This window comes from Oncorhynchus kisutch, linkage group LG15 (genome assembly GCF_002021735.2).
Source record: "Oncorhynchus kisutch isolate 150728-3 linkage group LG15, Okis_V2, whole genome shotgun sequence".
Lineage (NCBI taxonomy): Eukaryota > Metazoa > Chordata > Actinopteri > Salmoniformes > Salmonidae > Oncorhynchus > Oncorhynchus kisutch.
In genome coordinates this window covers 57,419,278-57,439,706 of record NC_034188.2, presented here as the reverse complement: position 1 = coordinate 57,439,706, position 20,429 = coordinate 57,419,278, and the positions used below count along the sequence as shown (strand labels likewise).

The following is a 20,429-nucleotide window of genomic DNA, read 5'->3' as shown; positions in this document are numbered from 1 at the left end:
CCATTCAGAATAGTGTCTATGGGCACTATGAAATTAATTGGCCACTTGTTGACATTCCAGTGTTATGAAAAATAAGTCCGATTTGGAAGATCTTTATTGGGTAACGTTCCCCATTTATTTGAATTGATTGTGATGGGAAATGTAGGCCCCTATGTGTGTGAGCCTGTGGATGAAAAAAAGACAGCCTGGTCTCAAAGACTGGACGTAACATAGTAAATGTAATTCCGGAACACTGAATTTAGTATGATAATTAGCAATTTTTCAATAATTTACTACCTTCTAGCTACTTTGCAACTATTTAGCATGTTAGCTAACCCTTCCAATAATCCTAACCGTAACAATTTTAGCTAACCCTTCCCCTAACCCTTTAACCTAACTCTTAAACTTAACCCTAACCCCTAGTCTAGCTAACGTTAACCACCTAGCTAGAATTCGTAACATATCGTACTTTTGCCAATTTGTTACATATTGTACATTTTGCAAATTCAAAACATAATAGGAATTGTAATTTTTAACATATCATACGAAATGAGTGATGGACATTCACATATGAATACATACCATTACAAAACGTAGCATATCATACTAAATGGAGTGTCTCTGATTTACATACAGAATAATATGAAATGCTCTGAGACCAAGTTGCAGTAGAGGGCAAGTACTGTGGTACTGTTACAGGATAAATAGGTATTTGTGGAGGAATGAATGCACATGTGTGTCTGGGCACAGTCTGCCTGTGTGGGCTGGCAGTTGAAGCTGCTCACATATTATGAGGGATGAATTCAGGCTGTGCTCCTTTAAACCAGCAGCAAACAGTATTGTTTGGCATGAATGACACAGTGCCATGGCTGCTGCTTGGAGTGTTCGCAGGGGTGCTACTTTGAGCTCGGTTCCATGTTCTAGAGTTCTCAAGGTACTGGGACATAGTTCTCGGCAATCTCCAGGATGTACAGGTTACAGAGCCCCGAATGGTCCTCACACTGCCGCGTCTCCATGACAACTATCCTGCGGGGTTATTAATGAGTCAATCAAAACTATATTTACTTGATTTGGTGTGTGTAAGAGTGTGTATCCCATGAAAGTATACATGCACACATACCGGTCTGATCCCACTAGACGGTAGGTCTTCTTGGGGTCTGTGATCTCCTGCAGTATGTCTGGGCCCTCTCCTCTCCTCTGCCAGCCATGACGCCACATGGCCAGCAGAGTGTTCTCAAAATACACTGAACCAGACAGACAGAGGGTGAGAATGTAAATTAGGCCATCAGACAGACAGACAGAGGGAGATAATGTACATTAGGCCCTCAGACAGACAGACAGACAGACAGAGGGTGAGAATGTGCAGTAGGCCCTCCATATCCCAATATTCCCCCCACCCCTCAAACCTCACAGCGATTGTATCATGATGACCATACTCCTCTACTCCTCCCCTTCTTACCTACAGCTTCCACATCAAAAGTGAAAGTGGTCTCAGCTTGAAGCGTCCAGTGGCTCCTCTGCGCCCCCTCCAGGCCCACTATGTGTACTGAATCTATTCAGGGGGCAGAGAGGCACACACACATTAGCCCTTCCTACACATTTCATTTTGCTCTTATAGACTGATAGAGACACCGTCATTGGTCTGTAACTAGCCTACTCTTCCTGAGGATGGTGATGATAATAACATGACTTACTCTCAAAGAGCACCAGCAGGGTGTTACAGTCCAGCTGGTTCACCTGCACTGTGCCAGGACACCGGCTCTCTGGAACACAAACACACAGTTACAACAAATCTGTTAGATTGGTCCAAACTAAGAAGAAAGTTCACTACTTCATTTAACTGTATGTCCATAGAAACAAGCCTGTGATGTGTTCAGTTGAGTATTCAGTTCATAGTACCTAAGCCAGTGTTGGTGAACCAAGAGGTGTTGGAGTTGAGGTTCATGTTGTCCAGTTGAATGGGCTGCCCAGGACTGGGGCCCCTGTGTACCCCGAAACACACTAGAGGGTACTCTTGCTGTGGAGCCACCACCATCTCAAACACACGCAGGGGACTGGGCAGGGGGAAGTCAAAGTGCTGCAGGGGACAAATACACAGTCAGGGAAGTAGACAGAGACTGTCAGCTGTGACAGTAGACGTCAATACAGGGTTGTGTCTAGTAGGGAGAAAACTATTTGAAATGGCGCGAAACAGGGAAGAACTACCTGAACTTATCCGATAAGATCTTTTGCTAACTGTTTTGCTACGATGTGCCTACTGCTACGATGTGCCTACTGAATAGGACCCAGGAAGACAGTGGGCAGCAGGATGATGAGAAGGGATGCTGTGAGATTCTGTGTGTACTCACCTTGATGAGCATGAACTTATGCATGGGCTCGTACCACTGCAGGAGCACCACACTGGTCTCCAGGGCACAGCACAGGAACACACAGCCCCGCTGCACGTTACTGGCTGGAGGGAGCGTTAACAGTCATTTAGCAGACACTTGAAGTCAAATCAACTTTGACTTCAAACCCACTCATGTTACAACTGAAGTTCAGTGACTGATCGCCTGGACCCTTTTTAAAAAAATCAAGTTAAACAGAATTCTCAACTCCTCTTTTCTCACCAACTGAGCAGGTCTTGCAGCCTTTGGTGTCCGGTATTTTACATGAGACAGCAAACTTCCTGCAAACAAGAAATAAGATGTATGTTGATGAATAATACTAATTACAGGGGGAGAAAATTTTATAATCAACAACAAACACCAGGGTCGTATTCACTAGGAACCAAGCGAAAGGAAATGGGCCTAAACAGGGAGGGACTACTACTGAGCTTATCCAATAAGAAACGCTTGTTTTGCTCTTCTGTTGGGAAAGGCTTTGCTACGGTGTTCACTAATGAATAAGACCCGGCACTAGTGTGTGGCAATGGATTATAGGGTTACCTAGGCAATAGTCTGTGGGTTGGCAAGGCCACCATTCGCTGCTCCTTTCGGGCCTGCTCATACAACTCCTTCAGTAAGTGAGAATGGAGCTGGGATGACTTACCTGTGGAGAAAAACACACACACACAGATGATTTCAGTTTATTTTATCAATTTATTTTTACAGATGTTAGTATTGTAGAATTACTATGGCTTTGCTGAATCTCACCTGATATTGACATGAGGACATTACTAATGGTGTAAACCCAGTTGCACTTTCCTGGATAGAGCTGCAGGAGAGGGGGAAGAGAACAGCGAATGAGTCAGGCACATGTAGAGTTAAATAGAGATTACAAGCAATATGAAAGCAAAATGCAATAATGTACCTACAACATCCATCTTCCTGAATTGTGCTGTCATACTGTAGCTTGAGCTTAATCTCGAAGACCATAAATTCAGCCTGACTATAGCCCTGGTCCAGGGCTTTGGAATGCGTTCATCTCGCTATTGTCATCACGCAATGCGACCAGATCGAGCCTCGCTGCAGACATGGAAAGACATTCAAGCAGATTCTCACCAGCTCCATGGTGGCCTCTGAGCTGTTCAGGTTGAGGGTGTAGATCCCCTCGTCTGCTCCCAGGATCAGGTGGTGGTCTTTGGTTGTCGGATGGTCCCACATGGTTGAACTATTCACTTTCAACGGACAGCCATGGAATACTTTCTTAAAGTACACCTAGAGACGAGGTGGAGAACAGGACCCATATTCATAAACCATCTCAGTGTAGGAGGGCTGATCTAGGATCATTTCCCTCATGTCTATATAATCTAATTCATTAGGATCTAAAAAAAACCTCAACTGATCCTAGATCAGTACTCCTACTCTGAGACGCTTTATGAACGGGCCCAGGAGTCACTCTCATTGTTCATAGTGTGTGTGTAGTGTTCCAGATAAAGGTGTGAGTACGTCTCAGTGCATCGATACACAGCTACAGTAACTGTCGTAAACTGTAGATCGGCGTACTCGTGAGATTGGTGGACAAACTTACTGGTGGTTTCTTCAGCACAGGGCTGGGACATTCAACCGGATCCTGAAATAGAAAACAAACACCTATTCTAAACATGTATTTTGGAATCAGTTCATCCACATTTCTGCGAGCCAACAAGTGATGCGTTTTCCTGGTCCACCTCTCAGAAGGAAAAATTAAGTGCTGTTTTAATTTCTGGTCCCATCCATACCTGGGGGGGCTGTCTCCTTCTCCTGTCTTTCTTGGGGGGCAGCTCAGGCGGTTGGAGGCCCGCTGATCTGTCTGTTATGTGTAATGGGAAGGAAACAGGGTCTACAGGGGACACAATCATGTTGTTACTGTACATCAGAGAGTATGGAGAAGATGTGCTTCAGGGTAAATGTCACAGGTCAAAGGTCATTCATTGTACATGGTACGCAATTCAGAAGGGACAACCGGGTGATCAAATGAAGATCCTATATCTGTAACTGTAGGTAACAAATAGGGATAAGAGTGGAGTTGACACCAACCGGAGTTGACGTTTCGCTGGGACCGTGGACGAGGGACAGGGCGTGTGTGGGTGCCACTAGATGTCCGCAGGAGCGGCGAGGGGGCGTAGAGGGTGCGCAGTATCCGGCCACGTTCGTCCTCCCCTGTCACAAACTCCTCTGAACTGGTATAAACTTTGGGCTGCGTGGGAATACATAACGTGGAAATGTGGCCTTTATCAACTGTATGTCAACACCATATTTATAGACACATGGGATTTGTAGAGGTCACAAATTGACATACTGTAGTTTAGAAAAATGTAGTTGTTGTATACCTTAGGAGGGAGTGGGGGTGGGATGTCATCTAGTGGGATTTTTTCGCTGTTCAGGGAGAAACAGAAATAGTTCAGTGTATCAGATTGTTGTTTTTAGCCAAATCTTTGAATCAAATTTCCCATAAAGCTCTGTTATATAGACGGGTTGGCTGACAACGTCCCAAAAAATTATGTGCGCATCGATGTGGCTGGAAGGTGGGTGTTGTTATCATTCTGAAAGGTCAGATAGTTAGCAACAATAACAAGAGGCTGCCATGTGGGGAATCGTAGGTATCTCGTTTCAGCTCGTTGTATCTTCTTATTGATACCATGTCTTGTTTTGAGGTGTTTTGACTCATGTCATGTCTATGCTAATATGGCAAAACATTTGCTAGCTTGCTACCAACAACTGTAACGATGTATTTGAGAGACAACACGTGCTCATTGTGCAAATGTATTTGTATTTTCAATGAACATTTACATGTTGTCAACAGTCTAAGCCAACCCCGTCTATTTTGTCCCATCTGTATTTAAGGATCCTCATTAGATGCTGCCAAGGCAACAGCTACTCTACCTGGGGTCAAACGCAATAAATGTAGCCACTACTCCACTATCACATATTTACAATACAACATCCATCTGTACGTGTGTAGAGTGCGTGTCTTATAATGTGTATGTGTGTCTGGGCCTGTGTGTGTGTGTGTGTGTGTCTCTTCACAGTCCCTGCTGTTCCATAAGATGTATTTTTATCAGTTTTTTAAAATCTGATTGTACAGCTTGCATCAGTTACTTGATGTGGAATAGAGTTCCATGTAGTCATGGCTCTATGTAGTACTGTGCACCTCCAATAGTCCTTTCTTGACTTGTGGATTGTGAAGAGACCTCTGGTGGCATGTTTTGTGTGGTATGGATAGGTGTCTGAGCTGTCTGCTAGTAGTTTAAACAGACACCTCGGTGCATTCAGCATGTCCCATAGTTACGCACGCTTCAGTTCTGTTACTAGACAACCAACCCGTCTATGCCACAAGCATGGTAAAGACAATGATGTTGAGAGCAGTCCATCGACTCCATCCCATCCGAGAAATACAGTACACACTTAGGGGGGGGGAAAGGCTTCTTCATCATAGGAAAAACCCTTTTGGAATTCTTCTTTCTAAGAGTGTACATCCAGACCTGTGTTCACTAAGTGTATCAGAGTGGGAGTGCTCATCTAGGAAGAGTTTTACCACAATGGATAAGAGAGGGGGTGCCGACCAATCAGCACTCCTACTCTGGGACGCCTTATGAATACGGGCCCAGAAACATAGGTCAGAGGGAATGGGTGAAGTACGTATATGTCTCAGTAGGATTGCTTACCTCCTGGTGCAGATGGTGGGACTGTGGAGAGAGTGTGGAGAGGAGGAAGAGAGGGTTGTCAAACGAATCAGACAAATGTACAACTGAAGAAATGTCAAGCTGATGAATGAATAATCAAGTGTGCGTTAGGATTACATGTCCACGTCATCGTAGTCATCATCCGAGTCCAGGCATTGGTCCCTACGGGAACGAGATCAACACAGTGCTGGTTAAGATCGGTAGTCAACAGTGGTCTCCTCATTACTCATTGGATCATTTGCCCTGTAAGACTTGGAGATGATGGAGCCGTCAGTCAGTGTGTGATTGGCTTGCTAAGCAGTAATCCACTTACCTGATTAGACTCTTGTCGCTGCCAGTGGATCCCAGTGTGGAACACTGTACTGTAGGTCGTACCTGAAGCACAGAAAGACAATGACAGACGACTCTGATCAATAAGACACGCAGGCCTACGTTTGTACTGGGAAGCACAGTGGTACACAGGCATGGATAGCACCATAGGTACGCACATGGACACACACACACACACACGCTTACGCACAGACACGTACCATTGCTTCTGGTGGGGCTGTCTTTACTGGTCTCTTGGTGTAGAGCTGCTCCACTATAACACACACACACCAATCCAATGATTAGTTGCACATGTATACAACCGATAACATTTCCTGGACAGGTTCACAAAGGAAAAACGAACTGAATATATCTCACAGCTGATGTCAGAGTTGGTTCTCTCTGCCTGGTTGTGTCTGTTAATGGAGTGAATCCTTCTCAAGGAGCCAGGTACCACAACCTATAGGAGATATCACCATATAGCCATGAGTACCGCATTTACATTGTACATGTCTTTTACAATGTGTGATCATGTATATTGATGTGTATTATTCATATTTATTGTATATACAATGTTTATTACTGTATGATTTTATGGTGTGTGTGTGTGTGTGTTTGATTGTGGAAGGCAAGTGTGTGATGCTCTGACCTCCACGTCCTCCTCCTCAGACGGCAGGCAGGGCTTCAGTTTCTCAGGGTGACGCAGCTTCTCCAGCAGATCCAAGATCAGATCCTGTCTCAGACACGGCTGGGTCAGAAACAGGTGCTGCAGGGCAGAGAGACAGAGAGAGAGAGACAGAGAGACAGAGAGAGCGAGAGAGAAATTAGGAAGTGAAAAAGGATTACAGGTACTACAAGACATGAATAGAGGAGCTCAAGCCTTTGATCTGGGTATGGTAGTGGGTGCCAGGTGCACTGGTTTGTATCAAGAACTGCAACGCTGCTGAGTTTTTCATGCTCAACAGTTTCCCCTGTGAATCATGAATGGTCCACCACCCAAAGGACATCCAGCCAACTTGACACAACTGTGGGAAGCATTGGAGTCAAAATGGGCCAGCATCCCTGTGGAACGCTTTCGACACCTTGTAGAGTTCATGTCCCGGAGAATTGAGGCTGTTCTGAGAGCAAAAGGGGGTGCAACTCAACATTAGGAAGGTGTTCTTAATGTTTGGTATACTCAGTGTACACAGTAGGCCTACTAGTGATCGACGTTAGCAGCACGACAAAAGTATAGCAAGCCAAAGTTGCCTAATAAGTAAAGTGCTCAGTGCGTTCTTAGATCATCTCATCAACAACATATAACAACAATGTGCTGACAAAAACTTTTAAAAAACAAAAAAACCTCATCAACGTCAACACCACCATCATCAACAACATATTACCGTCATCATCCTCAAAATCATCGTTCCTAGCCTACCTCCTTCTCTTCCATGTATTGAAAAGGGCAATGGCCATAGGGGGTGAAGGAGTGCTTGTACATTTTAGTCTTAACAGTGGGGAATCTACACTGGGAGCCAGAGGATAGCACCTGGAACTCATGGTGTAGGGGGTGGATACAGTCAGACAGGATGGATTCTGCCTTCCTCACCACTTGTCTGTTGTACAGGTCAGACAGACTACTCTGCTGGATTCTTGAGATTTTGCACCATTCTAGCTAGTGCATTTTTAGAAAAGGTGAGGCAAGGAGAAAGAGGAGAGGTGGGTGAGTAAGATCGAGCAGAGAAGAGAGACATTCTCTGTGTTTCTTGAGGTTTACTCACTGTTAGCATCTTTGAGGCACTGGGTCTCTTCTTAGTGTTCCTGATCAGCATTGTCTTGACAAAGTTATAGAAAATCGAGGACCTAACATGAAAGTGGTAGAAGAAAATACTGTTGTTTTAACCAACTGCATATTACAGACCGTAGATTAATTGACTGAATGAATGAAGGAATACAGGTATCATTTCCACAGGTCAAGTGGATAGTAATGGTCTTACTTCATACCATTTGGACTTTTCCTTTAGTTTAGGAGGCTGGTAGCCACTTTTGGACATGAGGAACAGCACCCTGAGAAAAGACAAGATTTTAATGTGAGGTTTGTGTCTGTCTGTCTGTCTGTCTGTCTGTCTGTCTGTCTGTGCGTGTGTGTCGTCACAGGTCAGTATTGTAAATAAGAATAAATTAGTTCTTAATTGACTTATAAAGTATATAATAAAGGTGAAATAAAAAGTGGGGGTAGGCATGTGCGTAATTGGTTAAAAGCATGAATGTATATCCAACTGGAACATGAGGGGGTGTGGAAGGAGGAAAGTCTAGATTCTTTCTGCGGGCAGCGTGAATGTAAGAAAGAATGTTGTGTGTGTGGGTTAAAGGAATGATTTGAGTGTGTTTGTGATTACCGTAGTGGGTGCACATCGAATAGGGGAGGCTGCAGCTCAGCCAGCTCAATGGCAGTGATTCCCACAGACCACACGTCACACAGCTCATTGTAACCTCCCTTTATCTCCACGGCAGCCACCTCTGGCGCCATCCTGGAAGACACGGGCCACCGCTACCATCAACATCAAGACCATCTGACATCACATACAACCTCGAGAAGAGCCACATGGAGGGGACTCATTTGACCTTCAACCTCACCAGTAAGGAGTCCCGATGAAGGACATCCGCCGTGCCAAAGTAGCTGTGATCTGTGCCGAAATCCCAAAGTCCGCTAAACAGCCAGACAATAAATATGTCACTTATTTAATATGTGAGGACAAAAATCTCTGATTGAAGTGTTATGATTTACCGCCTGTTGAGTGTTTTAGGGCTTCACAGACACACACCTAGCTTCACCTCTCCTTGGTCATTCAGGAGGATGTTGGCCCCCTGGACAACAGGAAGACGAGACACAAGCGATCACGACAGAGCAATGTGTACAGTATATTCTGTCTGGACAGCATGAAAACACACCAAACATTGCATCCTAACTTAAAGCAAGCCTTGTCTCAGCCAGAACGGCCCTTAGCGACAGACTAGCGTCCTGTCTAGGAGGTGTTCTAGTACATCAAGTTGACTCATGCTACTGAAACAGGAGATAGGCTCCTGCCCCTATGGGCCATTCATAACCGTTATAGAGGCCTAACTCATCCCAGCAGACTAGGGAGTCGACCCTGCTCATCTCACCTTTATGTCTCTGTGAATCTTCTTCTGGCCATGTAAATAATCCAGACCCTGCAGGTAGACAGTTAGTACACTGTTACGTGTTGATATCAAAGCAACTATTATCTATAACAACCAAAGTGACATGTTATACACTCTATACTCTATACGTGTGATATGAGTGATCTTACCTGAAACATCTCCCTGCAGATAAATGCAATCTGAAGCTCAGAGAGAGGCCCGGTCACTAGAGGGAGAAAAGAGGGGGTGAAGAAGGACACTCTGTTACAGTAGTAGAGTGTAATCTGCTCCAGTTCACCCACACACATACTCTCACTCACACACAAACACCTGTATTCAACACACATTCTCTAGGGGACGAAGTGATAAAATGTCTTAAGAAGTATAGCAGTCGATAATGATGAGGAACTCACTCAAATCTATAAAAATAGGCAAATGCAAAATATGTTTTGGGCAGAGGGGTTTTGCAGTGTAATGGTGATACACTCTTAGAAAAAAAGGGTTCCAAAAGGGTTCTTCGGCTGTCCCTATAGGATAACCCTTTTTGGTTTCAGGTAGTACTATTTTGGGTTCCACGAAAAATTCTCTGTGGAAAGGGTTTTATATGGAACCAAAAAGGGTTCTTCAAAGGGTTCTCATATAGGGACAGCCAAATAACCTTTTTAGGTTCTAGATCAAATCAAATTTCAAATTTATTTATATAGCCCTTCGTACATAAGCTGATATCTCAAAGTGCTGTACAGAAACCCAGCCTAAAACCCCAAACAGCAAGCAATGCAGGTGTAGAAGCACGTGGATAGCACCTTTTTGTGCTATCTAGTGTAGTTGACCTTTAAGAGTGTCCCTGATGTTCGTCACAAAGTAAACCCGGCTGGTTGTGAGACTGATCTGTATTCAAAGCCTGATCAAACCACTTATTTGTCTCTCATTCACACATACTGTAGATCACCTCTCGCTTTTTATTTGTCTGATATGTTCAACTTCCTCCTCAGAGTTTTCTCAGTTGAAGAGATGAATCCTAAATCAACCTAAGCTGGCACACACACCCACACACACACACACCATGGTAAACGTCCTGAAGAGAGCCTCCTCCACAGAACTCCATGCAGATCGACAGCTTGTTGGCCCTGGAAACACACACGCATGTCACACACACGGACATCTGTCATATGAAAGGGTTATACTCCCGGTAACTTTATCATGATCACAACTGATAATATTTCCAATTAGTCTGTATCATCCTATTCCAACTAGTGTATGATATGTGGTTGTGTGTGGCAGTGCCCACTCACTGTATATAGCTGCCATAGTAGGCCACAATGTTGCGGTGCTTGCAGCTCTTCACTATGACGATCTCCTGCTGGATTACTGAGAAGTCCTCCTCTGTGTGGGAAAAGGTCATATCATCTCATATCATATCATTTTATACCATGTACCACACTGCAGTGCATATGGGTGCCAGATGATGTCACAATATAGCACCACAACATCATTTTGGTTTGTTACCAACTACTTTTGTGGAATGGTAACATTTGACACCAGCATTACTGTAGAAATATGTTACCAATGTGGATTGAAAGGTTTGTTTCTTTCAGACCTGGGTTGAAATACTACTTGAAATAATTTCAAATACTATTTTTGTGCTCGATTGAGCTTGCCTGGTGTAATGGAACCAATATAAATGTCTAGAATGACCAAACCTGCCCACCTGGCACTCCAGACAAGTTAAAGTAAACGCACCAAGTATTTGAAAGATATCAAATAGTATTTGAACCGATGATGTACAGTATATAAACCCTGGATTGCTGATGCTATGTATTGGCCATTGAGAGGCTTTGAAGCCACCATGTTGGCCATATTGGCACTCCCCAGTAGGAGCAGTCCTCCATAGGAATGGATGGAATTCTACAGTATTTCAATGAACTGTTTCAAGGACAAAATAACATTTAAGTATTTTTTGTTGTACACCCAATATGTCCCCCCTGTTGATGATGCTTATTATGCATTATAGTTGAACCAAAAGTTTACATGTAACAAAAAATGAAATAGGAAACAATAAAATATATATGTGAAATTGAATTAATCAATAATATATGTTGATGCTAATATTATGTACAATATTTGGTTATGTTTCCATATGATAACAATAGCCTAATATATTTAATATGCCATAAACTATTGTTTTTTAACCGTTTCAATCAATTCTTTCTAATTAACTTAATAATTATGACACACCCCTCACTATTGTCATTGGTTGCACTAATTGCACTGGTTGTCTACATAACCTGGTTCAAGTATTCATGACATTACCCTGAAGAAGGCAAAGTGTTCATGAAACGTTGGTGATTTACCCAATAAATTACTGGGAGTTTATATATAGAGTGTGCAACTCTTTATTTTTTATAGCTTATAGTTTATTTGCCGTTAGTCAGCACCTCTACATAGAATCATTTTCTTTGGGTGTGCTCCAGCTCATGTTTTTTTTAATCAAAAACGAATGGAGACATTAATAAATGCATTTCTATATCTTCCAAAATACTTTTACAACGGTGTGGGAGTGCCAAGATGGAGGCACGGTGGCTTCAACAAAGCACCCCCTGTCAGTCATCTAGTGTATATATAAACCATTGATGTGTGGTCTCTAGTATCTGTAGTAACTTCTTTACCTGGCTCCATCTTGATGACCTTGATAGCTGCCAGCTCCCCGTTCTGCTTGTTCCGAGCCTGAGTAAAAGACAGCTGCATCAGTCAGTGGGCTTGTTATGGAAGGGGGAGTATAACCTGATTCACTGACCTCAGGACAGATTTTTTTATTTCACCTTTATTTAACCAGGTAGGCTAGTTGAGAACAAGTTATCATTTACAACTGCGACCAGGCCAAGACAAAGCAAAGCAGTGCGACACAAACAACACAGAGTTACACATGGAGTAAACAAACATACAGTCAATAATACAATAGAAAAAGTCTATATACAGTGTGTGCAAATGAGGTAAGATAAGATAGGTAAGGCAATAAATAGGCCATAGTGGCGCAATAATTACAATGTAAACACTGGAGTGATATATGTGCAGAAGATGAATGTAGAGTAGTAGAGATACTGGGGTGCAAAGGAGCAAAAAATAATACAAATAAATAAAAAACAGTATGGGGATGAGATGGATTGGCTATTTACAGATGGGCTATGCACAGGTGCAGTGATCTGTGAGCTGCTCTGACAGCTGGTGCTTAAAGTTAGTGAGGGAGATATGAGTCTCCAGCTTCAGTGATTTTTGCAATTCGTTCCAGTCAATGGCAGCAGAGCACTGGAAGGAAATGCGGCCAAAGTAGTAATTGGCTTTGGGGGTGACCGGTGAAATATACCTGCTGGAGCGCGTGCTACAGGTAGGTGCTTCTATGGTGACCATTGAGCTGAGATAAGGCGGGGCTTTACCTAGCAAAAAATAGATGACCTGGAGCCAGTGGGTTTGGCAACGGATATGAAGCGCGGGCCAGCCAACGAGAACATACAGGTCGCAGTGGTGGGTAGTATATGGGGCTTTGGTGACAAAACAGATGGCACTGTGATAGACTGCATTCAATTTGCTGAGTAGAGTGTTAGAGGCTATTTTGTAAATGACATTGCCGAAGTCAAGGATCGGCAGGATAGTCAGTTTTACGAGGGTATGTTTGGCAGCATGAGTGAAGGATGCTTTGTCGCGAAATAGGAAGCCGATTCTAGATTTAATTTTGGATTGGAGATGCTTTATTTAAGTCTGGAAGGAGAGTTTACAGTCTAACCAGACACCTAGGTATTTGTAGTTGTCCACAAATTCTAAGTCAGAACCATCCAGAGAAGTGATGCTGGACGGGCGGGCAGGTGCGGGCAGCAATTGGTTGAAGAGCATGCATTTAGTTTTACTTGCATTTAAGAGCAGTTGGAGGCCACGGAAGGAAAGTTGTATGGCATTGAAGCTCATCTGGAGGTTAGTTAACACAGTGTCCAAAGAAGGGCCAGAAGTATACAGAATGGTATCGTCTGCGTAGACGTGGAACAGAGAATCACCAGCAGCAAGAGCGACATCATTGAGTCGGCCTGAGAATTGAACCCTGTGACACCCCCATAGAGACTGCCAGAGGTCTGGACAACAGGCCCTCCGATTTGACACACTAAACTCTTTCTGAGAAGTAGTTGGTGAACCAGGCGAGGCAGTCATTTGAGAAACCAAGGCTGTTCAGTCTGCCGATAAGAATGTGGTGATTGACGGAGTCGAAAGCCTTGGCCAGGTCGATGAATACAGCTGCACAGTATTGTCTCTTATCGATGGCGGTTATGATATCGTTTAGGACCTTGAGCGTGGCTGAGGCCCATGACCAGCTCGGAAACCAGATTGCCTACCGGAGAAGGTACGGTGGGATTCGAAATGGTTGGTGATCTGTTTGTTAACTTGACTTTCGAAGACCTTAGAAAGTTAGGGTAGGATATATATATAGGTCTGTAGCAGTTTGGGTGTAGAGTGCCTCCCCCTTTGAAGAGGGGGATAACCATGGCAGCTTTCCAATCTTTGGGGATCTCAGACGATACGAAAGAGAGGTTGAACAGGCTAGTAATAGGGGTTGCAAAAATTTTGTGTGATCATTTTAGAAAGAGAGGGTCCAGATTGTCTAGCCTGGCTGATTTGTAAGGGTCCAGATTTTGCAGCTTTTCAGAACATCAGCTATCTGGATTTGGGTGAAGGAGAAATGGGGGAGGCCTGGGCAAGTTGCTGTGGGGGGGGGGGGGGGGGGGGGGGTACAGGTCTGTTGACCGGGGTAGGGGTAGCCAGGTGGAGAGCATGGCCAGCTGTAGAAAAATGCTCAATTAAATTCTAAATTATCGTAGATTTATCGGTGGTGACAGTGTTTCCTAGCCTCAGCGCAGTGGGCAGCTGGGAGGAGGTGCTCTTATTCTCCATGGACTTAACAGCGTCCCAGAACCTTTTGGAGTTTGTGCTACAGGATGCAAATTTCTGTTTGAAAAAGCTGACCTTTGCTTGACTGACTGTGTATATTGGTTCCTGACTTCCCTGAAAAGTTACATATCGCGGGGGCTATTCGATGCTAATGCAGAACGCCACAGGATGTTTTTGTACTGGTCAAGGGCAGTCAGGTTTGGAGTGAACCAAGGGCTATATCGGTTCCTGGTTCTACATTTTTTGAATGGGGCATGCTTATTTAAGATGGTGAGGAAAGCCCTTTTAAAGAATAACCAGGCATCCTCTACTGACGAAATGAGGTCAATATCCTTCCAGGATACCCGAGCCAGGTCGATTAGAAAGGCCTGCTCAATTAAGTGTTTTAGGGAGTGTTTGACAGTGATGAGGGGTGGTCGTTTGACCGCAGACCCTTTACGTATGCAGGCAATGAGGCAGTGATCGCTGCGATCCTGATTGAAGACATCAGAGTTGTATTTGGAGGGCAGGTTGGTTAGGATGACATCTATGAGTGTGCCCGTGTTTACCGATTTGGGGTTGTACCTGGTAGGTTCATTGATCATTTGCGTGAGATTGAGGGCATCAAGTTTAGATTGTAGGATGGCCGGGGTGTTAAGCATGTCCCAGTTTAGGATCATGTTGGGTCTATGAGTTTATGCTACAATTACTTTCCATTGAAGATGTGTGTTCATTATCGGATGAGAGTTGAGTTGGTGTAGCTTTACTGTGGCGTTCACTGTTTTGTTTACTGCTAAAAAGGTCTAAGGTCTGCTGTGAGGAAACACCTACCAAGACTGCCCAGACTCTGTTAATTACTTCTGCATTGCCAAATCACAAAGCCTACACACACTAGAGCACACCAATGAGGGACCCTGTTTGTTGGTTGACACAACAACACTAAACATAGCCCATGAATGTGCACAGTGGAAAGTAGACAGATAATAGGATGGGGTTGGCTGGCAGGGGGCTGGGTTGAGTGGAGAGATATGGCCACTGAAGAAAAGCCACAAAACAAACAGTGCTCATCTCGCAGACCACTGGAAACGTTGTGATCGAAGCCAGGCAGTTTCCATGGTGACGTCAATGACCTTGTTGACAGACTGACACCACATAGATACACATGCAGACACTCACAAGCTCTTACACTCAGAGGACGAAGTGACAAATGTATTTTAAGAAGCACGGCAGTCGATAATGATGAGTAACTTATGATCACTCAAATTAAATGTCTAAAAATAGGCGACTGCAGAACATGTTTTGGATGAAGGATGGGTTTAACAGTGCAATGGTAAATGGTGATAGGTGACCTTTAAGAGTGTCACTGTGTTTGAACCTTAGGAACATCACAACTTAACTTCCTCCCTGTGGTACTTCACAAAGTAGAACTGTAGATCACCTCTCACCTTTGTTTGGAAGGATTTTTCTCCCTTCCTCTTTCTCAGAGTTTCCCCAGTTAAAGTGATAAAGTCCCCCCCCCCCCCCCCCCCCCACACACACATACATTACTTGTGAAGTGTAGATTCTGTAAATACCAATGACTCTCTCACTTCTTTATTTTCCACTTTCTGTCAAAGATTGCACCCGGCACAAAATGTCATCGCATTTTATTGGCAGAGACACATCACAATAACCCACTGTGGAGTCAATGCCTATGAGCCTGTGGGATAAATTCTATTGCATCGAAAACTTGAGAATTGTGTAAGTAGTTCTTCTGAATGTCACATCAGTAGGATCCCTGCCTACAGATGTAACAAGTCTACTTGCATAGGAGGGTAAATCCATTTGAATTCAATCACTTTTTGAAAGTATCCATAAATGTTTGCCCATGGAAGAAGTGGTCAGAAAGTGACTATTTTGGACATGAATGCCAAAACATTCAGGAGGTAGAGGTGCTCAAATTGACCCATTTTGCATACCCCACCATACTATGAGACATCCATTTCTTTATCACTGGAAAATACCAATGGTTGAATTTGATTTAATTTAAAAGCAAAATAGGTCAACTTTGAGCACCTTTATTTCTTGAATGTTTTGACATTCAGGTCCAAAATAGTCACTTTCTGACCACTTCTACAATGGGCAAATACTGTATGTATGGAAGGTTTAGTTCAAATCAAAAAATGATTGAATTCAAATGGATTTACACTAGATAGAAGATAGGAGTTTAAGTTGAAAAAAATGATTCTTAGTTCAATGTGTACCAACAAATATTTTGCTTTTATGGAAGTGTGCCGAAGCAGAAGTGTTTACAGGAGGCCTAGGGACAGTTGGGAGGCCTGATAACAATGTAGATCAACAGAGATGTACCCACAGTAATGTTGTGGATACATAGAGTTCAGAATTACCAACCTATAAAAACCCACAGCTCTTTGAATTACTGAGAAGCATCATGAAGTTGCCCAACAAGAAAAACTAAAAACTAACATATGACCCATTGACAAATATTGGCAGAAGTCCAGGTATTTTTCTGGTGTTTATTTTTGTTTCCTTGACCCCCCACCCCCCTCCAGACACTGTTGACACAGACAGCATGCTAACCAAACCTATTCTCTCTCTCCCACACATGCACACTCAAGGCTGGCCTGTTTCCCTGACACTGTGGGTAAGCAAAGTGCTGCATCTGCAGGTCTCCATCAGTGTTCAGTCTGCTTGTTGAATCAACACATAGGCCGGCTTCGAGGGTGGATGAGTGTGTGTGTGTGTGCCTGTATGTGTCAGCTTGTGTGTATGCCCCTATGGGTGAGTGTATGTATGTGAAAGCCCCTGTGGCTTCAGTGCTTTGAATGTGTATTTATTCACATTCAACTGTCTGTTCGCAGGCATTGCTACCATAAGTTGTTGAATAAATGCAAACCACTGTGAAAATAGAGCAGAATCTATCGGTGGCCTCCGTTTCTCTCTGGAGAGGAAGTACGCTTCATATCCCCCCTACTTTGCATCAGTCACATGTACAGTGGACAAGCTCCTGAACACAGCAGCTGGCAAACTCTGCCAAATCTTGTCCAGTAAGGCCATTTATGACATTATAAAATCTTTGTCCTTCTTCTACAATAACATTATTGACATTGTAGAGTATACCAAGATTCTGGAAAGAGCATAAATTCCACATAAGATACACATTTTACACAAAATGTTCCTGATGGAATAAAAGTGAAAATGGTGTGCTCCACATTGAATTCATGCTATACGTAGCAACTGAATGAAATTATCATGGCTGGTGCTGAATAGCACACTCATCATGTGGTGTTCAAACAGGTGCAAAACACACTGCATTTCTGCAAAGTTCTGTGACAGGATGCAATATTCAGAGATCGAATGTGTCCTTGCAACTTGTCGGTAACAAGTGTTACTGAAAGATACAGTTGGATATTGCCTCCCAACATCCATGCATATCAATGACAAGCTTCTGGATTTGTTTGAATGGATGTGATGTTCCAACTCACCTATTGGTCACATCCTTAGGCCCTATCCTGATTCGAGGTAAACACATTGTGTACCTAATGTGGTCACAATAAATGTGTCTTTAGGACAGTGAATTGACAGGTGACAGGTTGTCTTGTTCCAACACAGTTACTGACTTAGAACACATTCTGCCCATTAACAAAACTGTTGTATACAAAGGCACAGTGTAACTGACTGGGGTTGAGCTGTGAGGGGTAAACACAACTGACCTCATGGTAAGAGTATAGGACTCAGTTACCTGAAGAAAGACAACAGATCAACCTCTATTCCCTGGTGAGCTATGACACAATCCTTCACTACTTGGGGAAACATATTCCACAGAATTGAGATAATACACTTTCATGTAATATACAAAGGGCCATGTTCACTAACCAAAAGTGAAAGATGAAGAGAAAGGAAACCCGTGTATGAAAAAAAATCGAAAATATCTGATCATATATGCTTTTTCGAAAACCACTTCCTTTTTTGAAACAGGAATTACAAAAAACTGAAGTCTAAACTTCCTGAGAATGTGAATAAACTAATCCAACAAGGTTAATTTACTTGCGACATGATTTAGGCCTACATGAAATCAAACCATAGCTTGCAGCCACAAATAAAATTTTATATTTTATTGTAAATCAGACTATAGACATTCGAAACACACGCCACCAATAGAAACATCACAAAAAAAGTAAAAAGCACAGCAACAAGGTAACATAAAACTCTCTGAAAATGTCCTGGTTGTGAGTTGTTTTTATCTCTGACCTTGTAAACCTCGCCATAAGTGCCTCCACCGACCCGGAGCAGAATCTCAAAGTCCTCCTGGGGGTTCCGGGTGGAGATGTCCAGTGCAGCCCGGTTCTGGGAGTCCATTACTCCTGGGGCATGGCGCAAACTCACACACATACACAAACTCCCTCCACTGACTGCTGTTCCTGCTGCAGGCGCACAAACACCACTTTCTCTCACCTTCCTTCTTCACTCACCAGTTAGACCCCCCTCCTTCTCTCGTCTCTTTTTTCACTCTGTTGCCTGAACTAAATGATCTCTGATTTTCAGTGAAGCTCATTTACATTTTCTCTGGTTTTATTTCCTGTTGGGTGTCAGTCTCTGAAGGTGTGAGTGTATGAGAGAGAGAGGGGTGGGGAGGAGAGACTTAGTTTCACCATTGTCTTTTTGACATTCTTTGTAGTGTGTGTGTGTGTGTGTAGCTGCGTTACTCTTGTTCTCTGTGTGGGTTTTCTCTTGTCACTTGGGCATGCCTGCAGAAGTGTGAGCTACAAATATGCAATGCTGCTCTCGTTTGAAACCATTTATAATGGCCTGACTTCCTGTAGAGCAACAGTAGCATGTCGATACACATGAAAAATTGCCATGCTTCAGAGTGGTAGAGATCATTAGCTAAAATGTTATTGTCAATGAGGAAGTAAATATATATATATATATATATATATATATATATATATATATATATATATATATTGAACTCTGACTACAAAAGGACATAAGTCAAAGGCATCACATTGCTCCAGTATTGGTGAAAAGAAATTAAAACCAAAATAAAAGAGAGGACACATTTGCTAGACCTGCTGACAGCACTAAAAGTGTTGTACTCTAATATGCATCTACTGTTGTTAGAATGACAGCAGGTTATATAGCATGATATTGTCAAATCAAATATTGTCACATGCGCCGAATACAAGACTTGACAGTGAAATGCTTGCTTATGAGCCTTCCCCAACTACGCCAAATTAATAATAATAATTAACATAAGAGGAATAAAATACACAAGAATGGAGGTATATACAGGGAGTACCAGATCAATGTGCAGGGGTACGATGTATTTGAGGTAGATACAGTGCCTTGCGAAAGTATTCGGCCCCCTTGAACTTTGTGACCTTTTGCCACATTTCAGGCTTCAAACATAAAGATATAAAACTGTATTTAGTTGTGAAGAATCAACAACAAGTGGGACACAATCATGAAGTGGAACAACATTTATTGGCTATTTCAAACTTTTTTAACAAATCAAAAACTGAAAAATTGGGCGTGCAAAATTATGAAGCCCCTTTACTTTCAGTGCAGCAAACTCTCTCCAGAAGTTCAGTGAGGATCTCTGAATGATCCAATGTTGACCTAAATGACTATGATGATAAATACAATCCACCTGTGTGTAATCAAGTCTCCGTATAAATGCACCTGCACTGTGATAGTCTCAGAGGTCCGTTAAAAGCGCAGAGAGCATCATGAAGAACAAGGAACACACCAGGAAGGTCCGAGATACTGTTGTGAAGAAGTTTAAAGCCGGATTTGGATACAAAAAGATTTCCCAAGCTTTAAATATCCCAAGGAGCACTGTGCAAGCGATAATATTGAAATGGAAGGAGTATCAGACCACTGCAAATCTACCAAGACCTGGCCGTCCCTCTAAACTTTCAGCTCATACAAGGAGAAGACTGATCAGAGATGCAGCCAAGAGGCCCATGATCACTCTGGATGAACTGCAGAGATCTACAGCTGA

At 43.1% G+C, this 20,429-nt stretch overlaps 1 protein-coding gene across 1 annotated transcript; it reads right to left on the bottom strand.

Moving 5' to 3' along the window:
• Positions 1-86: 86 nt before the first annotated feature.
• Positions 87-19,322, bottom strand: LOC109905557 (mitogen-activated protein kinase kinase kinase kinase 5). Its single transcript, XM_020502986.2, has 31 exons — positions 18,674-19,322; positions 12,181-12,238; positions 10,807-10,897; positions 10,577-10,641; positions 9,685-9,740; positions 9,518-9,565; positions 9,178-9,220; positions 8,990-9,062; positions 8,752-8,883; positions 8,357-8,419; positions 8,134-8,215; positions 7,023-7,139; positions 6,752-6,833; positions 6,595-6,647; positions 6,378-6,439; positions 6,182-6,226; positions 6,047-6,067; positions 4,712-4,757; positions 4,419-4,578; positions 4,121-4,221; positions 3,931-3,972; positions 3,462-3,617; positions 3,114-3,174; positions 2,907-3,009; positions 2,589-2,647; positions 2,328-2,431; positions 1,879-2,056; positions 1,674-1,742; positions 1,439-1,531; positions 1,100-1,223; positions 87-1,005 (listed from the first exon to the last, which is right to left on the bottom strand). Exons 1-31 carry the CDS (start codon positions 18,812-18,814, stop codon positions 909-911), a joined length of 2,625 nt encoding a protein of 874 aa, XP_020358575.1. The 5' UTR covers positions 18,815-19,322; the 3' UTR covers positions 87-908.
• Between the last annotated feature and the right edge of the window lie 1,107 nt (positions 19,323-20,429).

Excerpts from the sequence above, each read along its gene's own strand:
- LOC109905557 (XM_020502986.2), bottom strand. The coding sequence starts at position 18,814 with ATGTGTGTGAGTTTGCGCCATGCCCCAGGAGTAATGGACTCCCAGAAC. Across the intron at positions 9,063-9,177 it reads CCAAGGAGAGGTGAAGCTAG|CGGACTTTGGGATTTCGGCA; the intron begins GTGTGTGTCTGT and ends CTGGCTGTTTAG. Across the intron at positions 6,440-6,594 it reads CAGCCCCACCAGAAGCAATG|GTACGACCTACAGTACAGTG; the intron begins GTACGTGTCTGT and ends TCTGTGCTTCAG.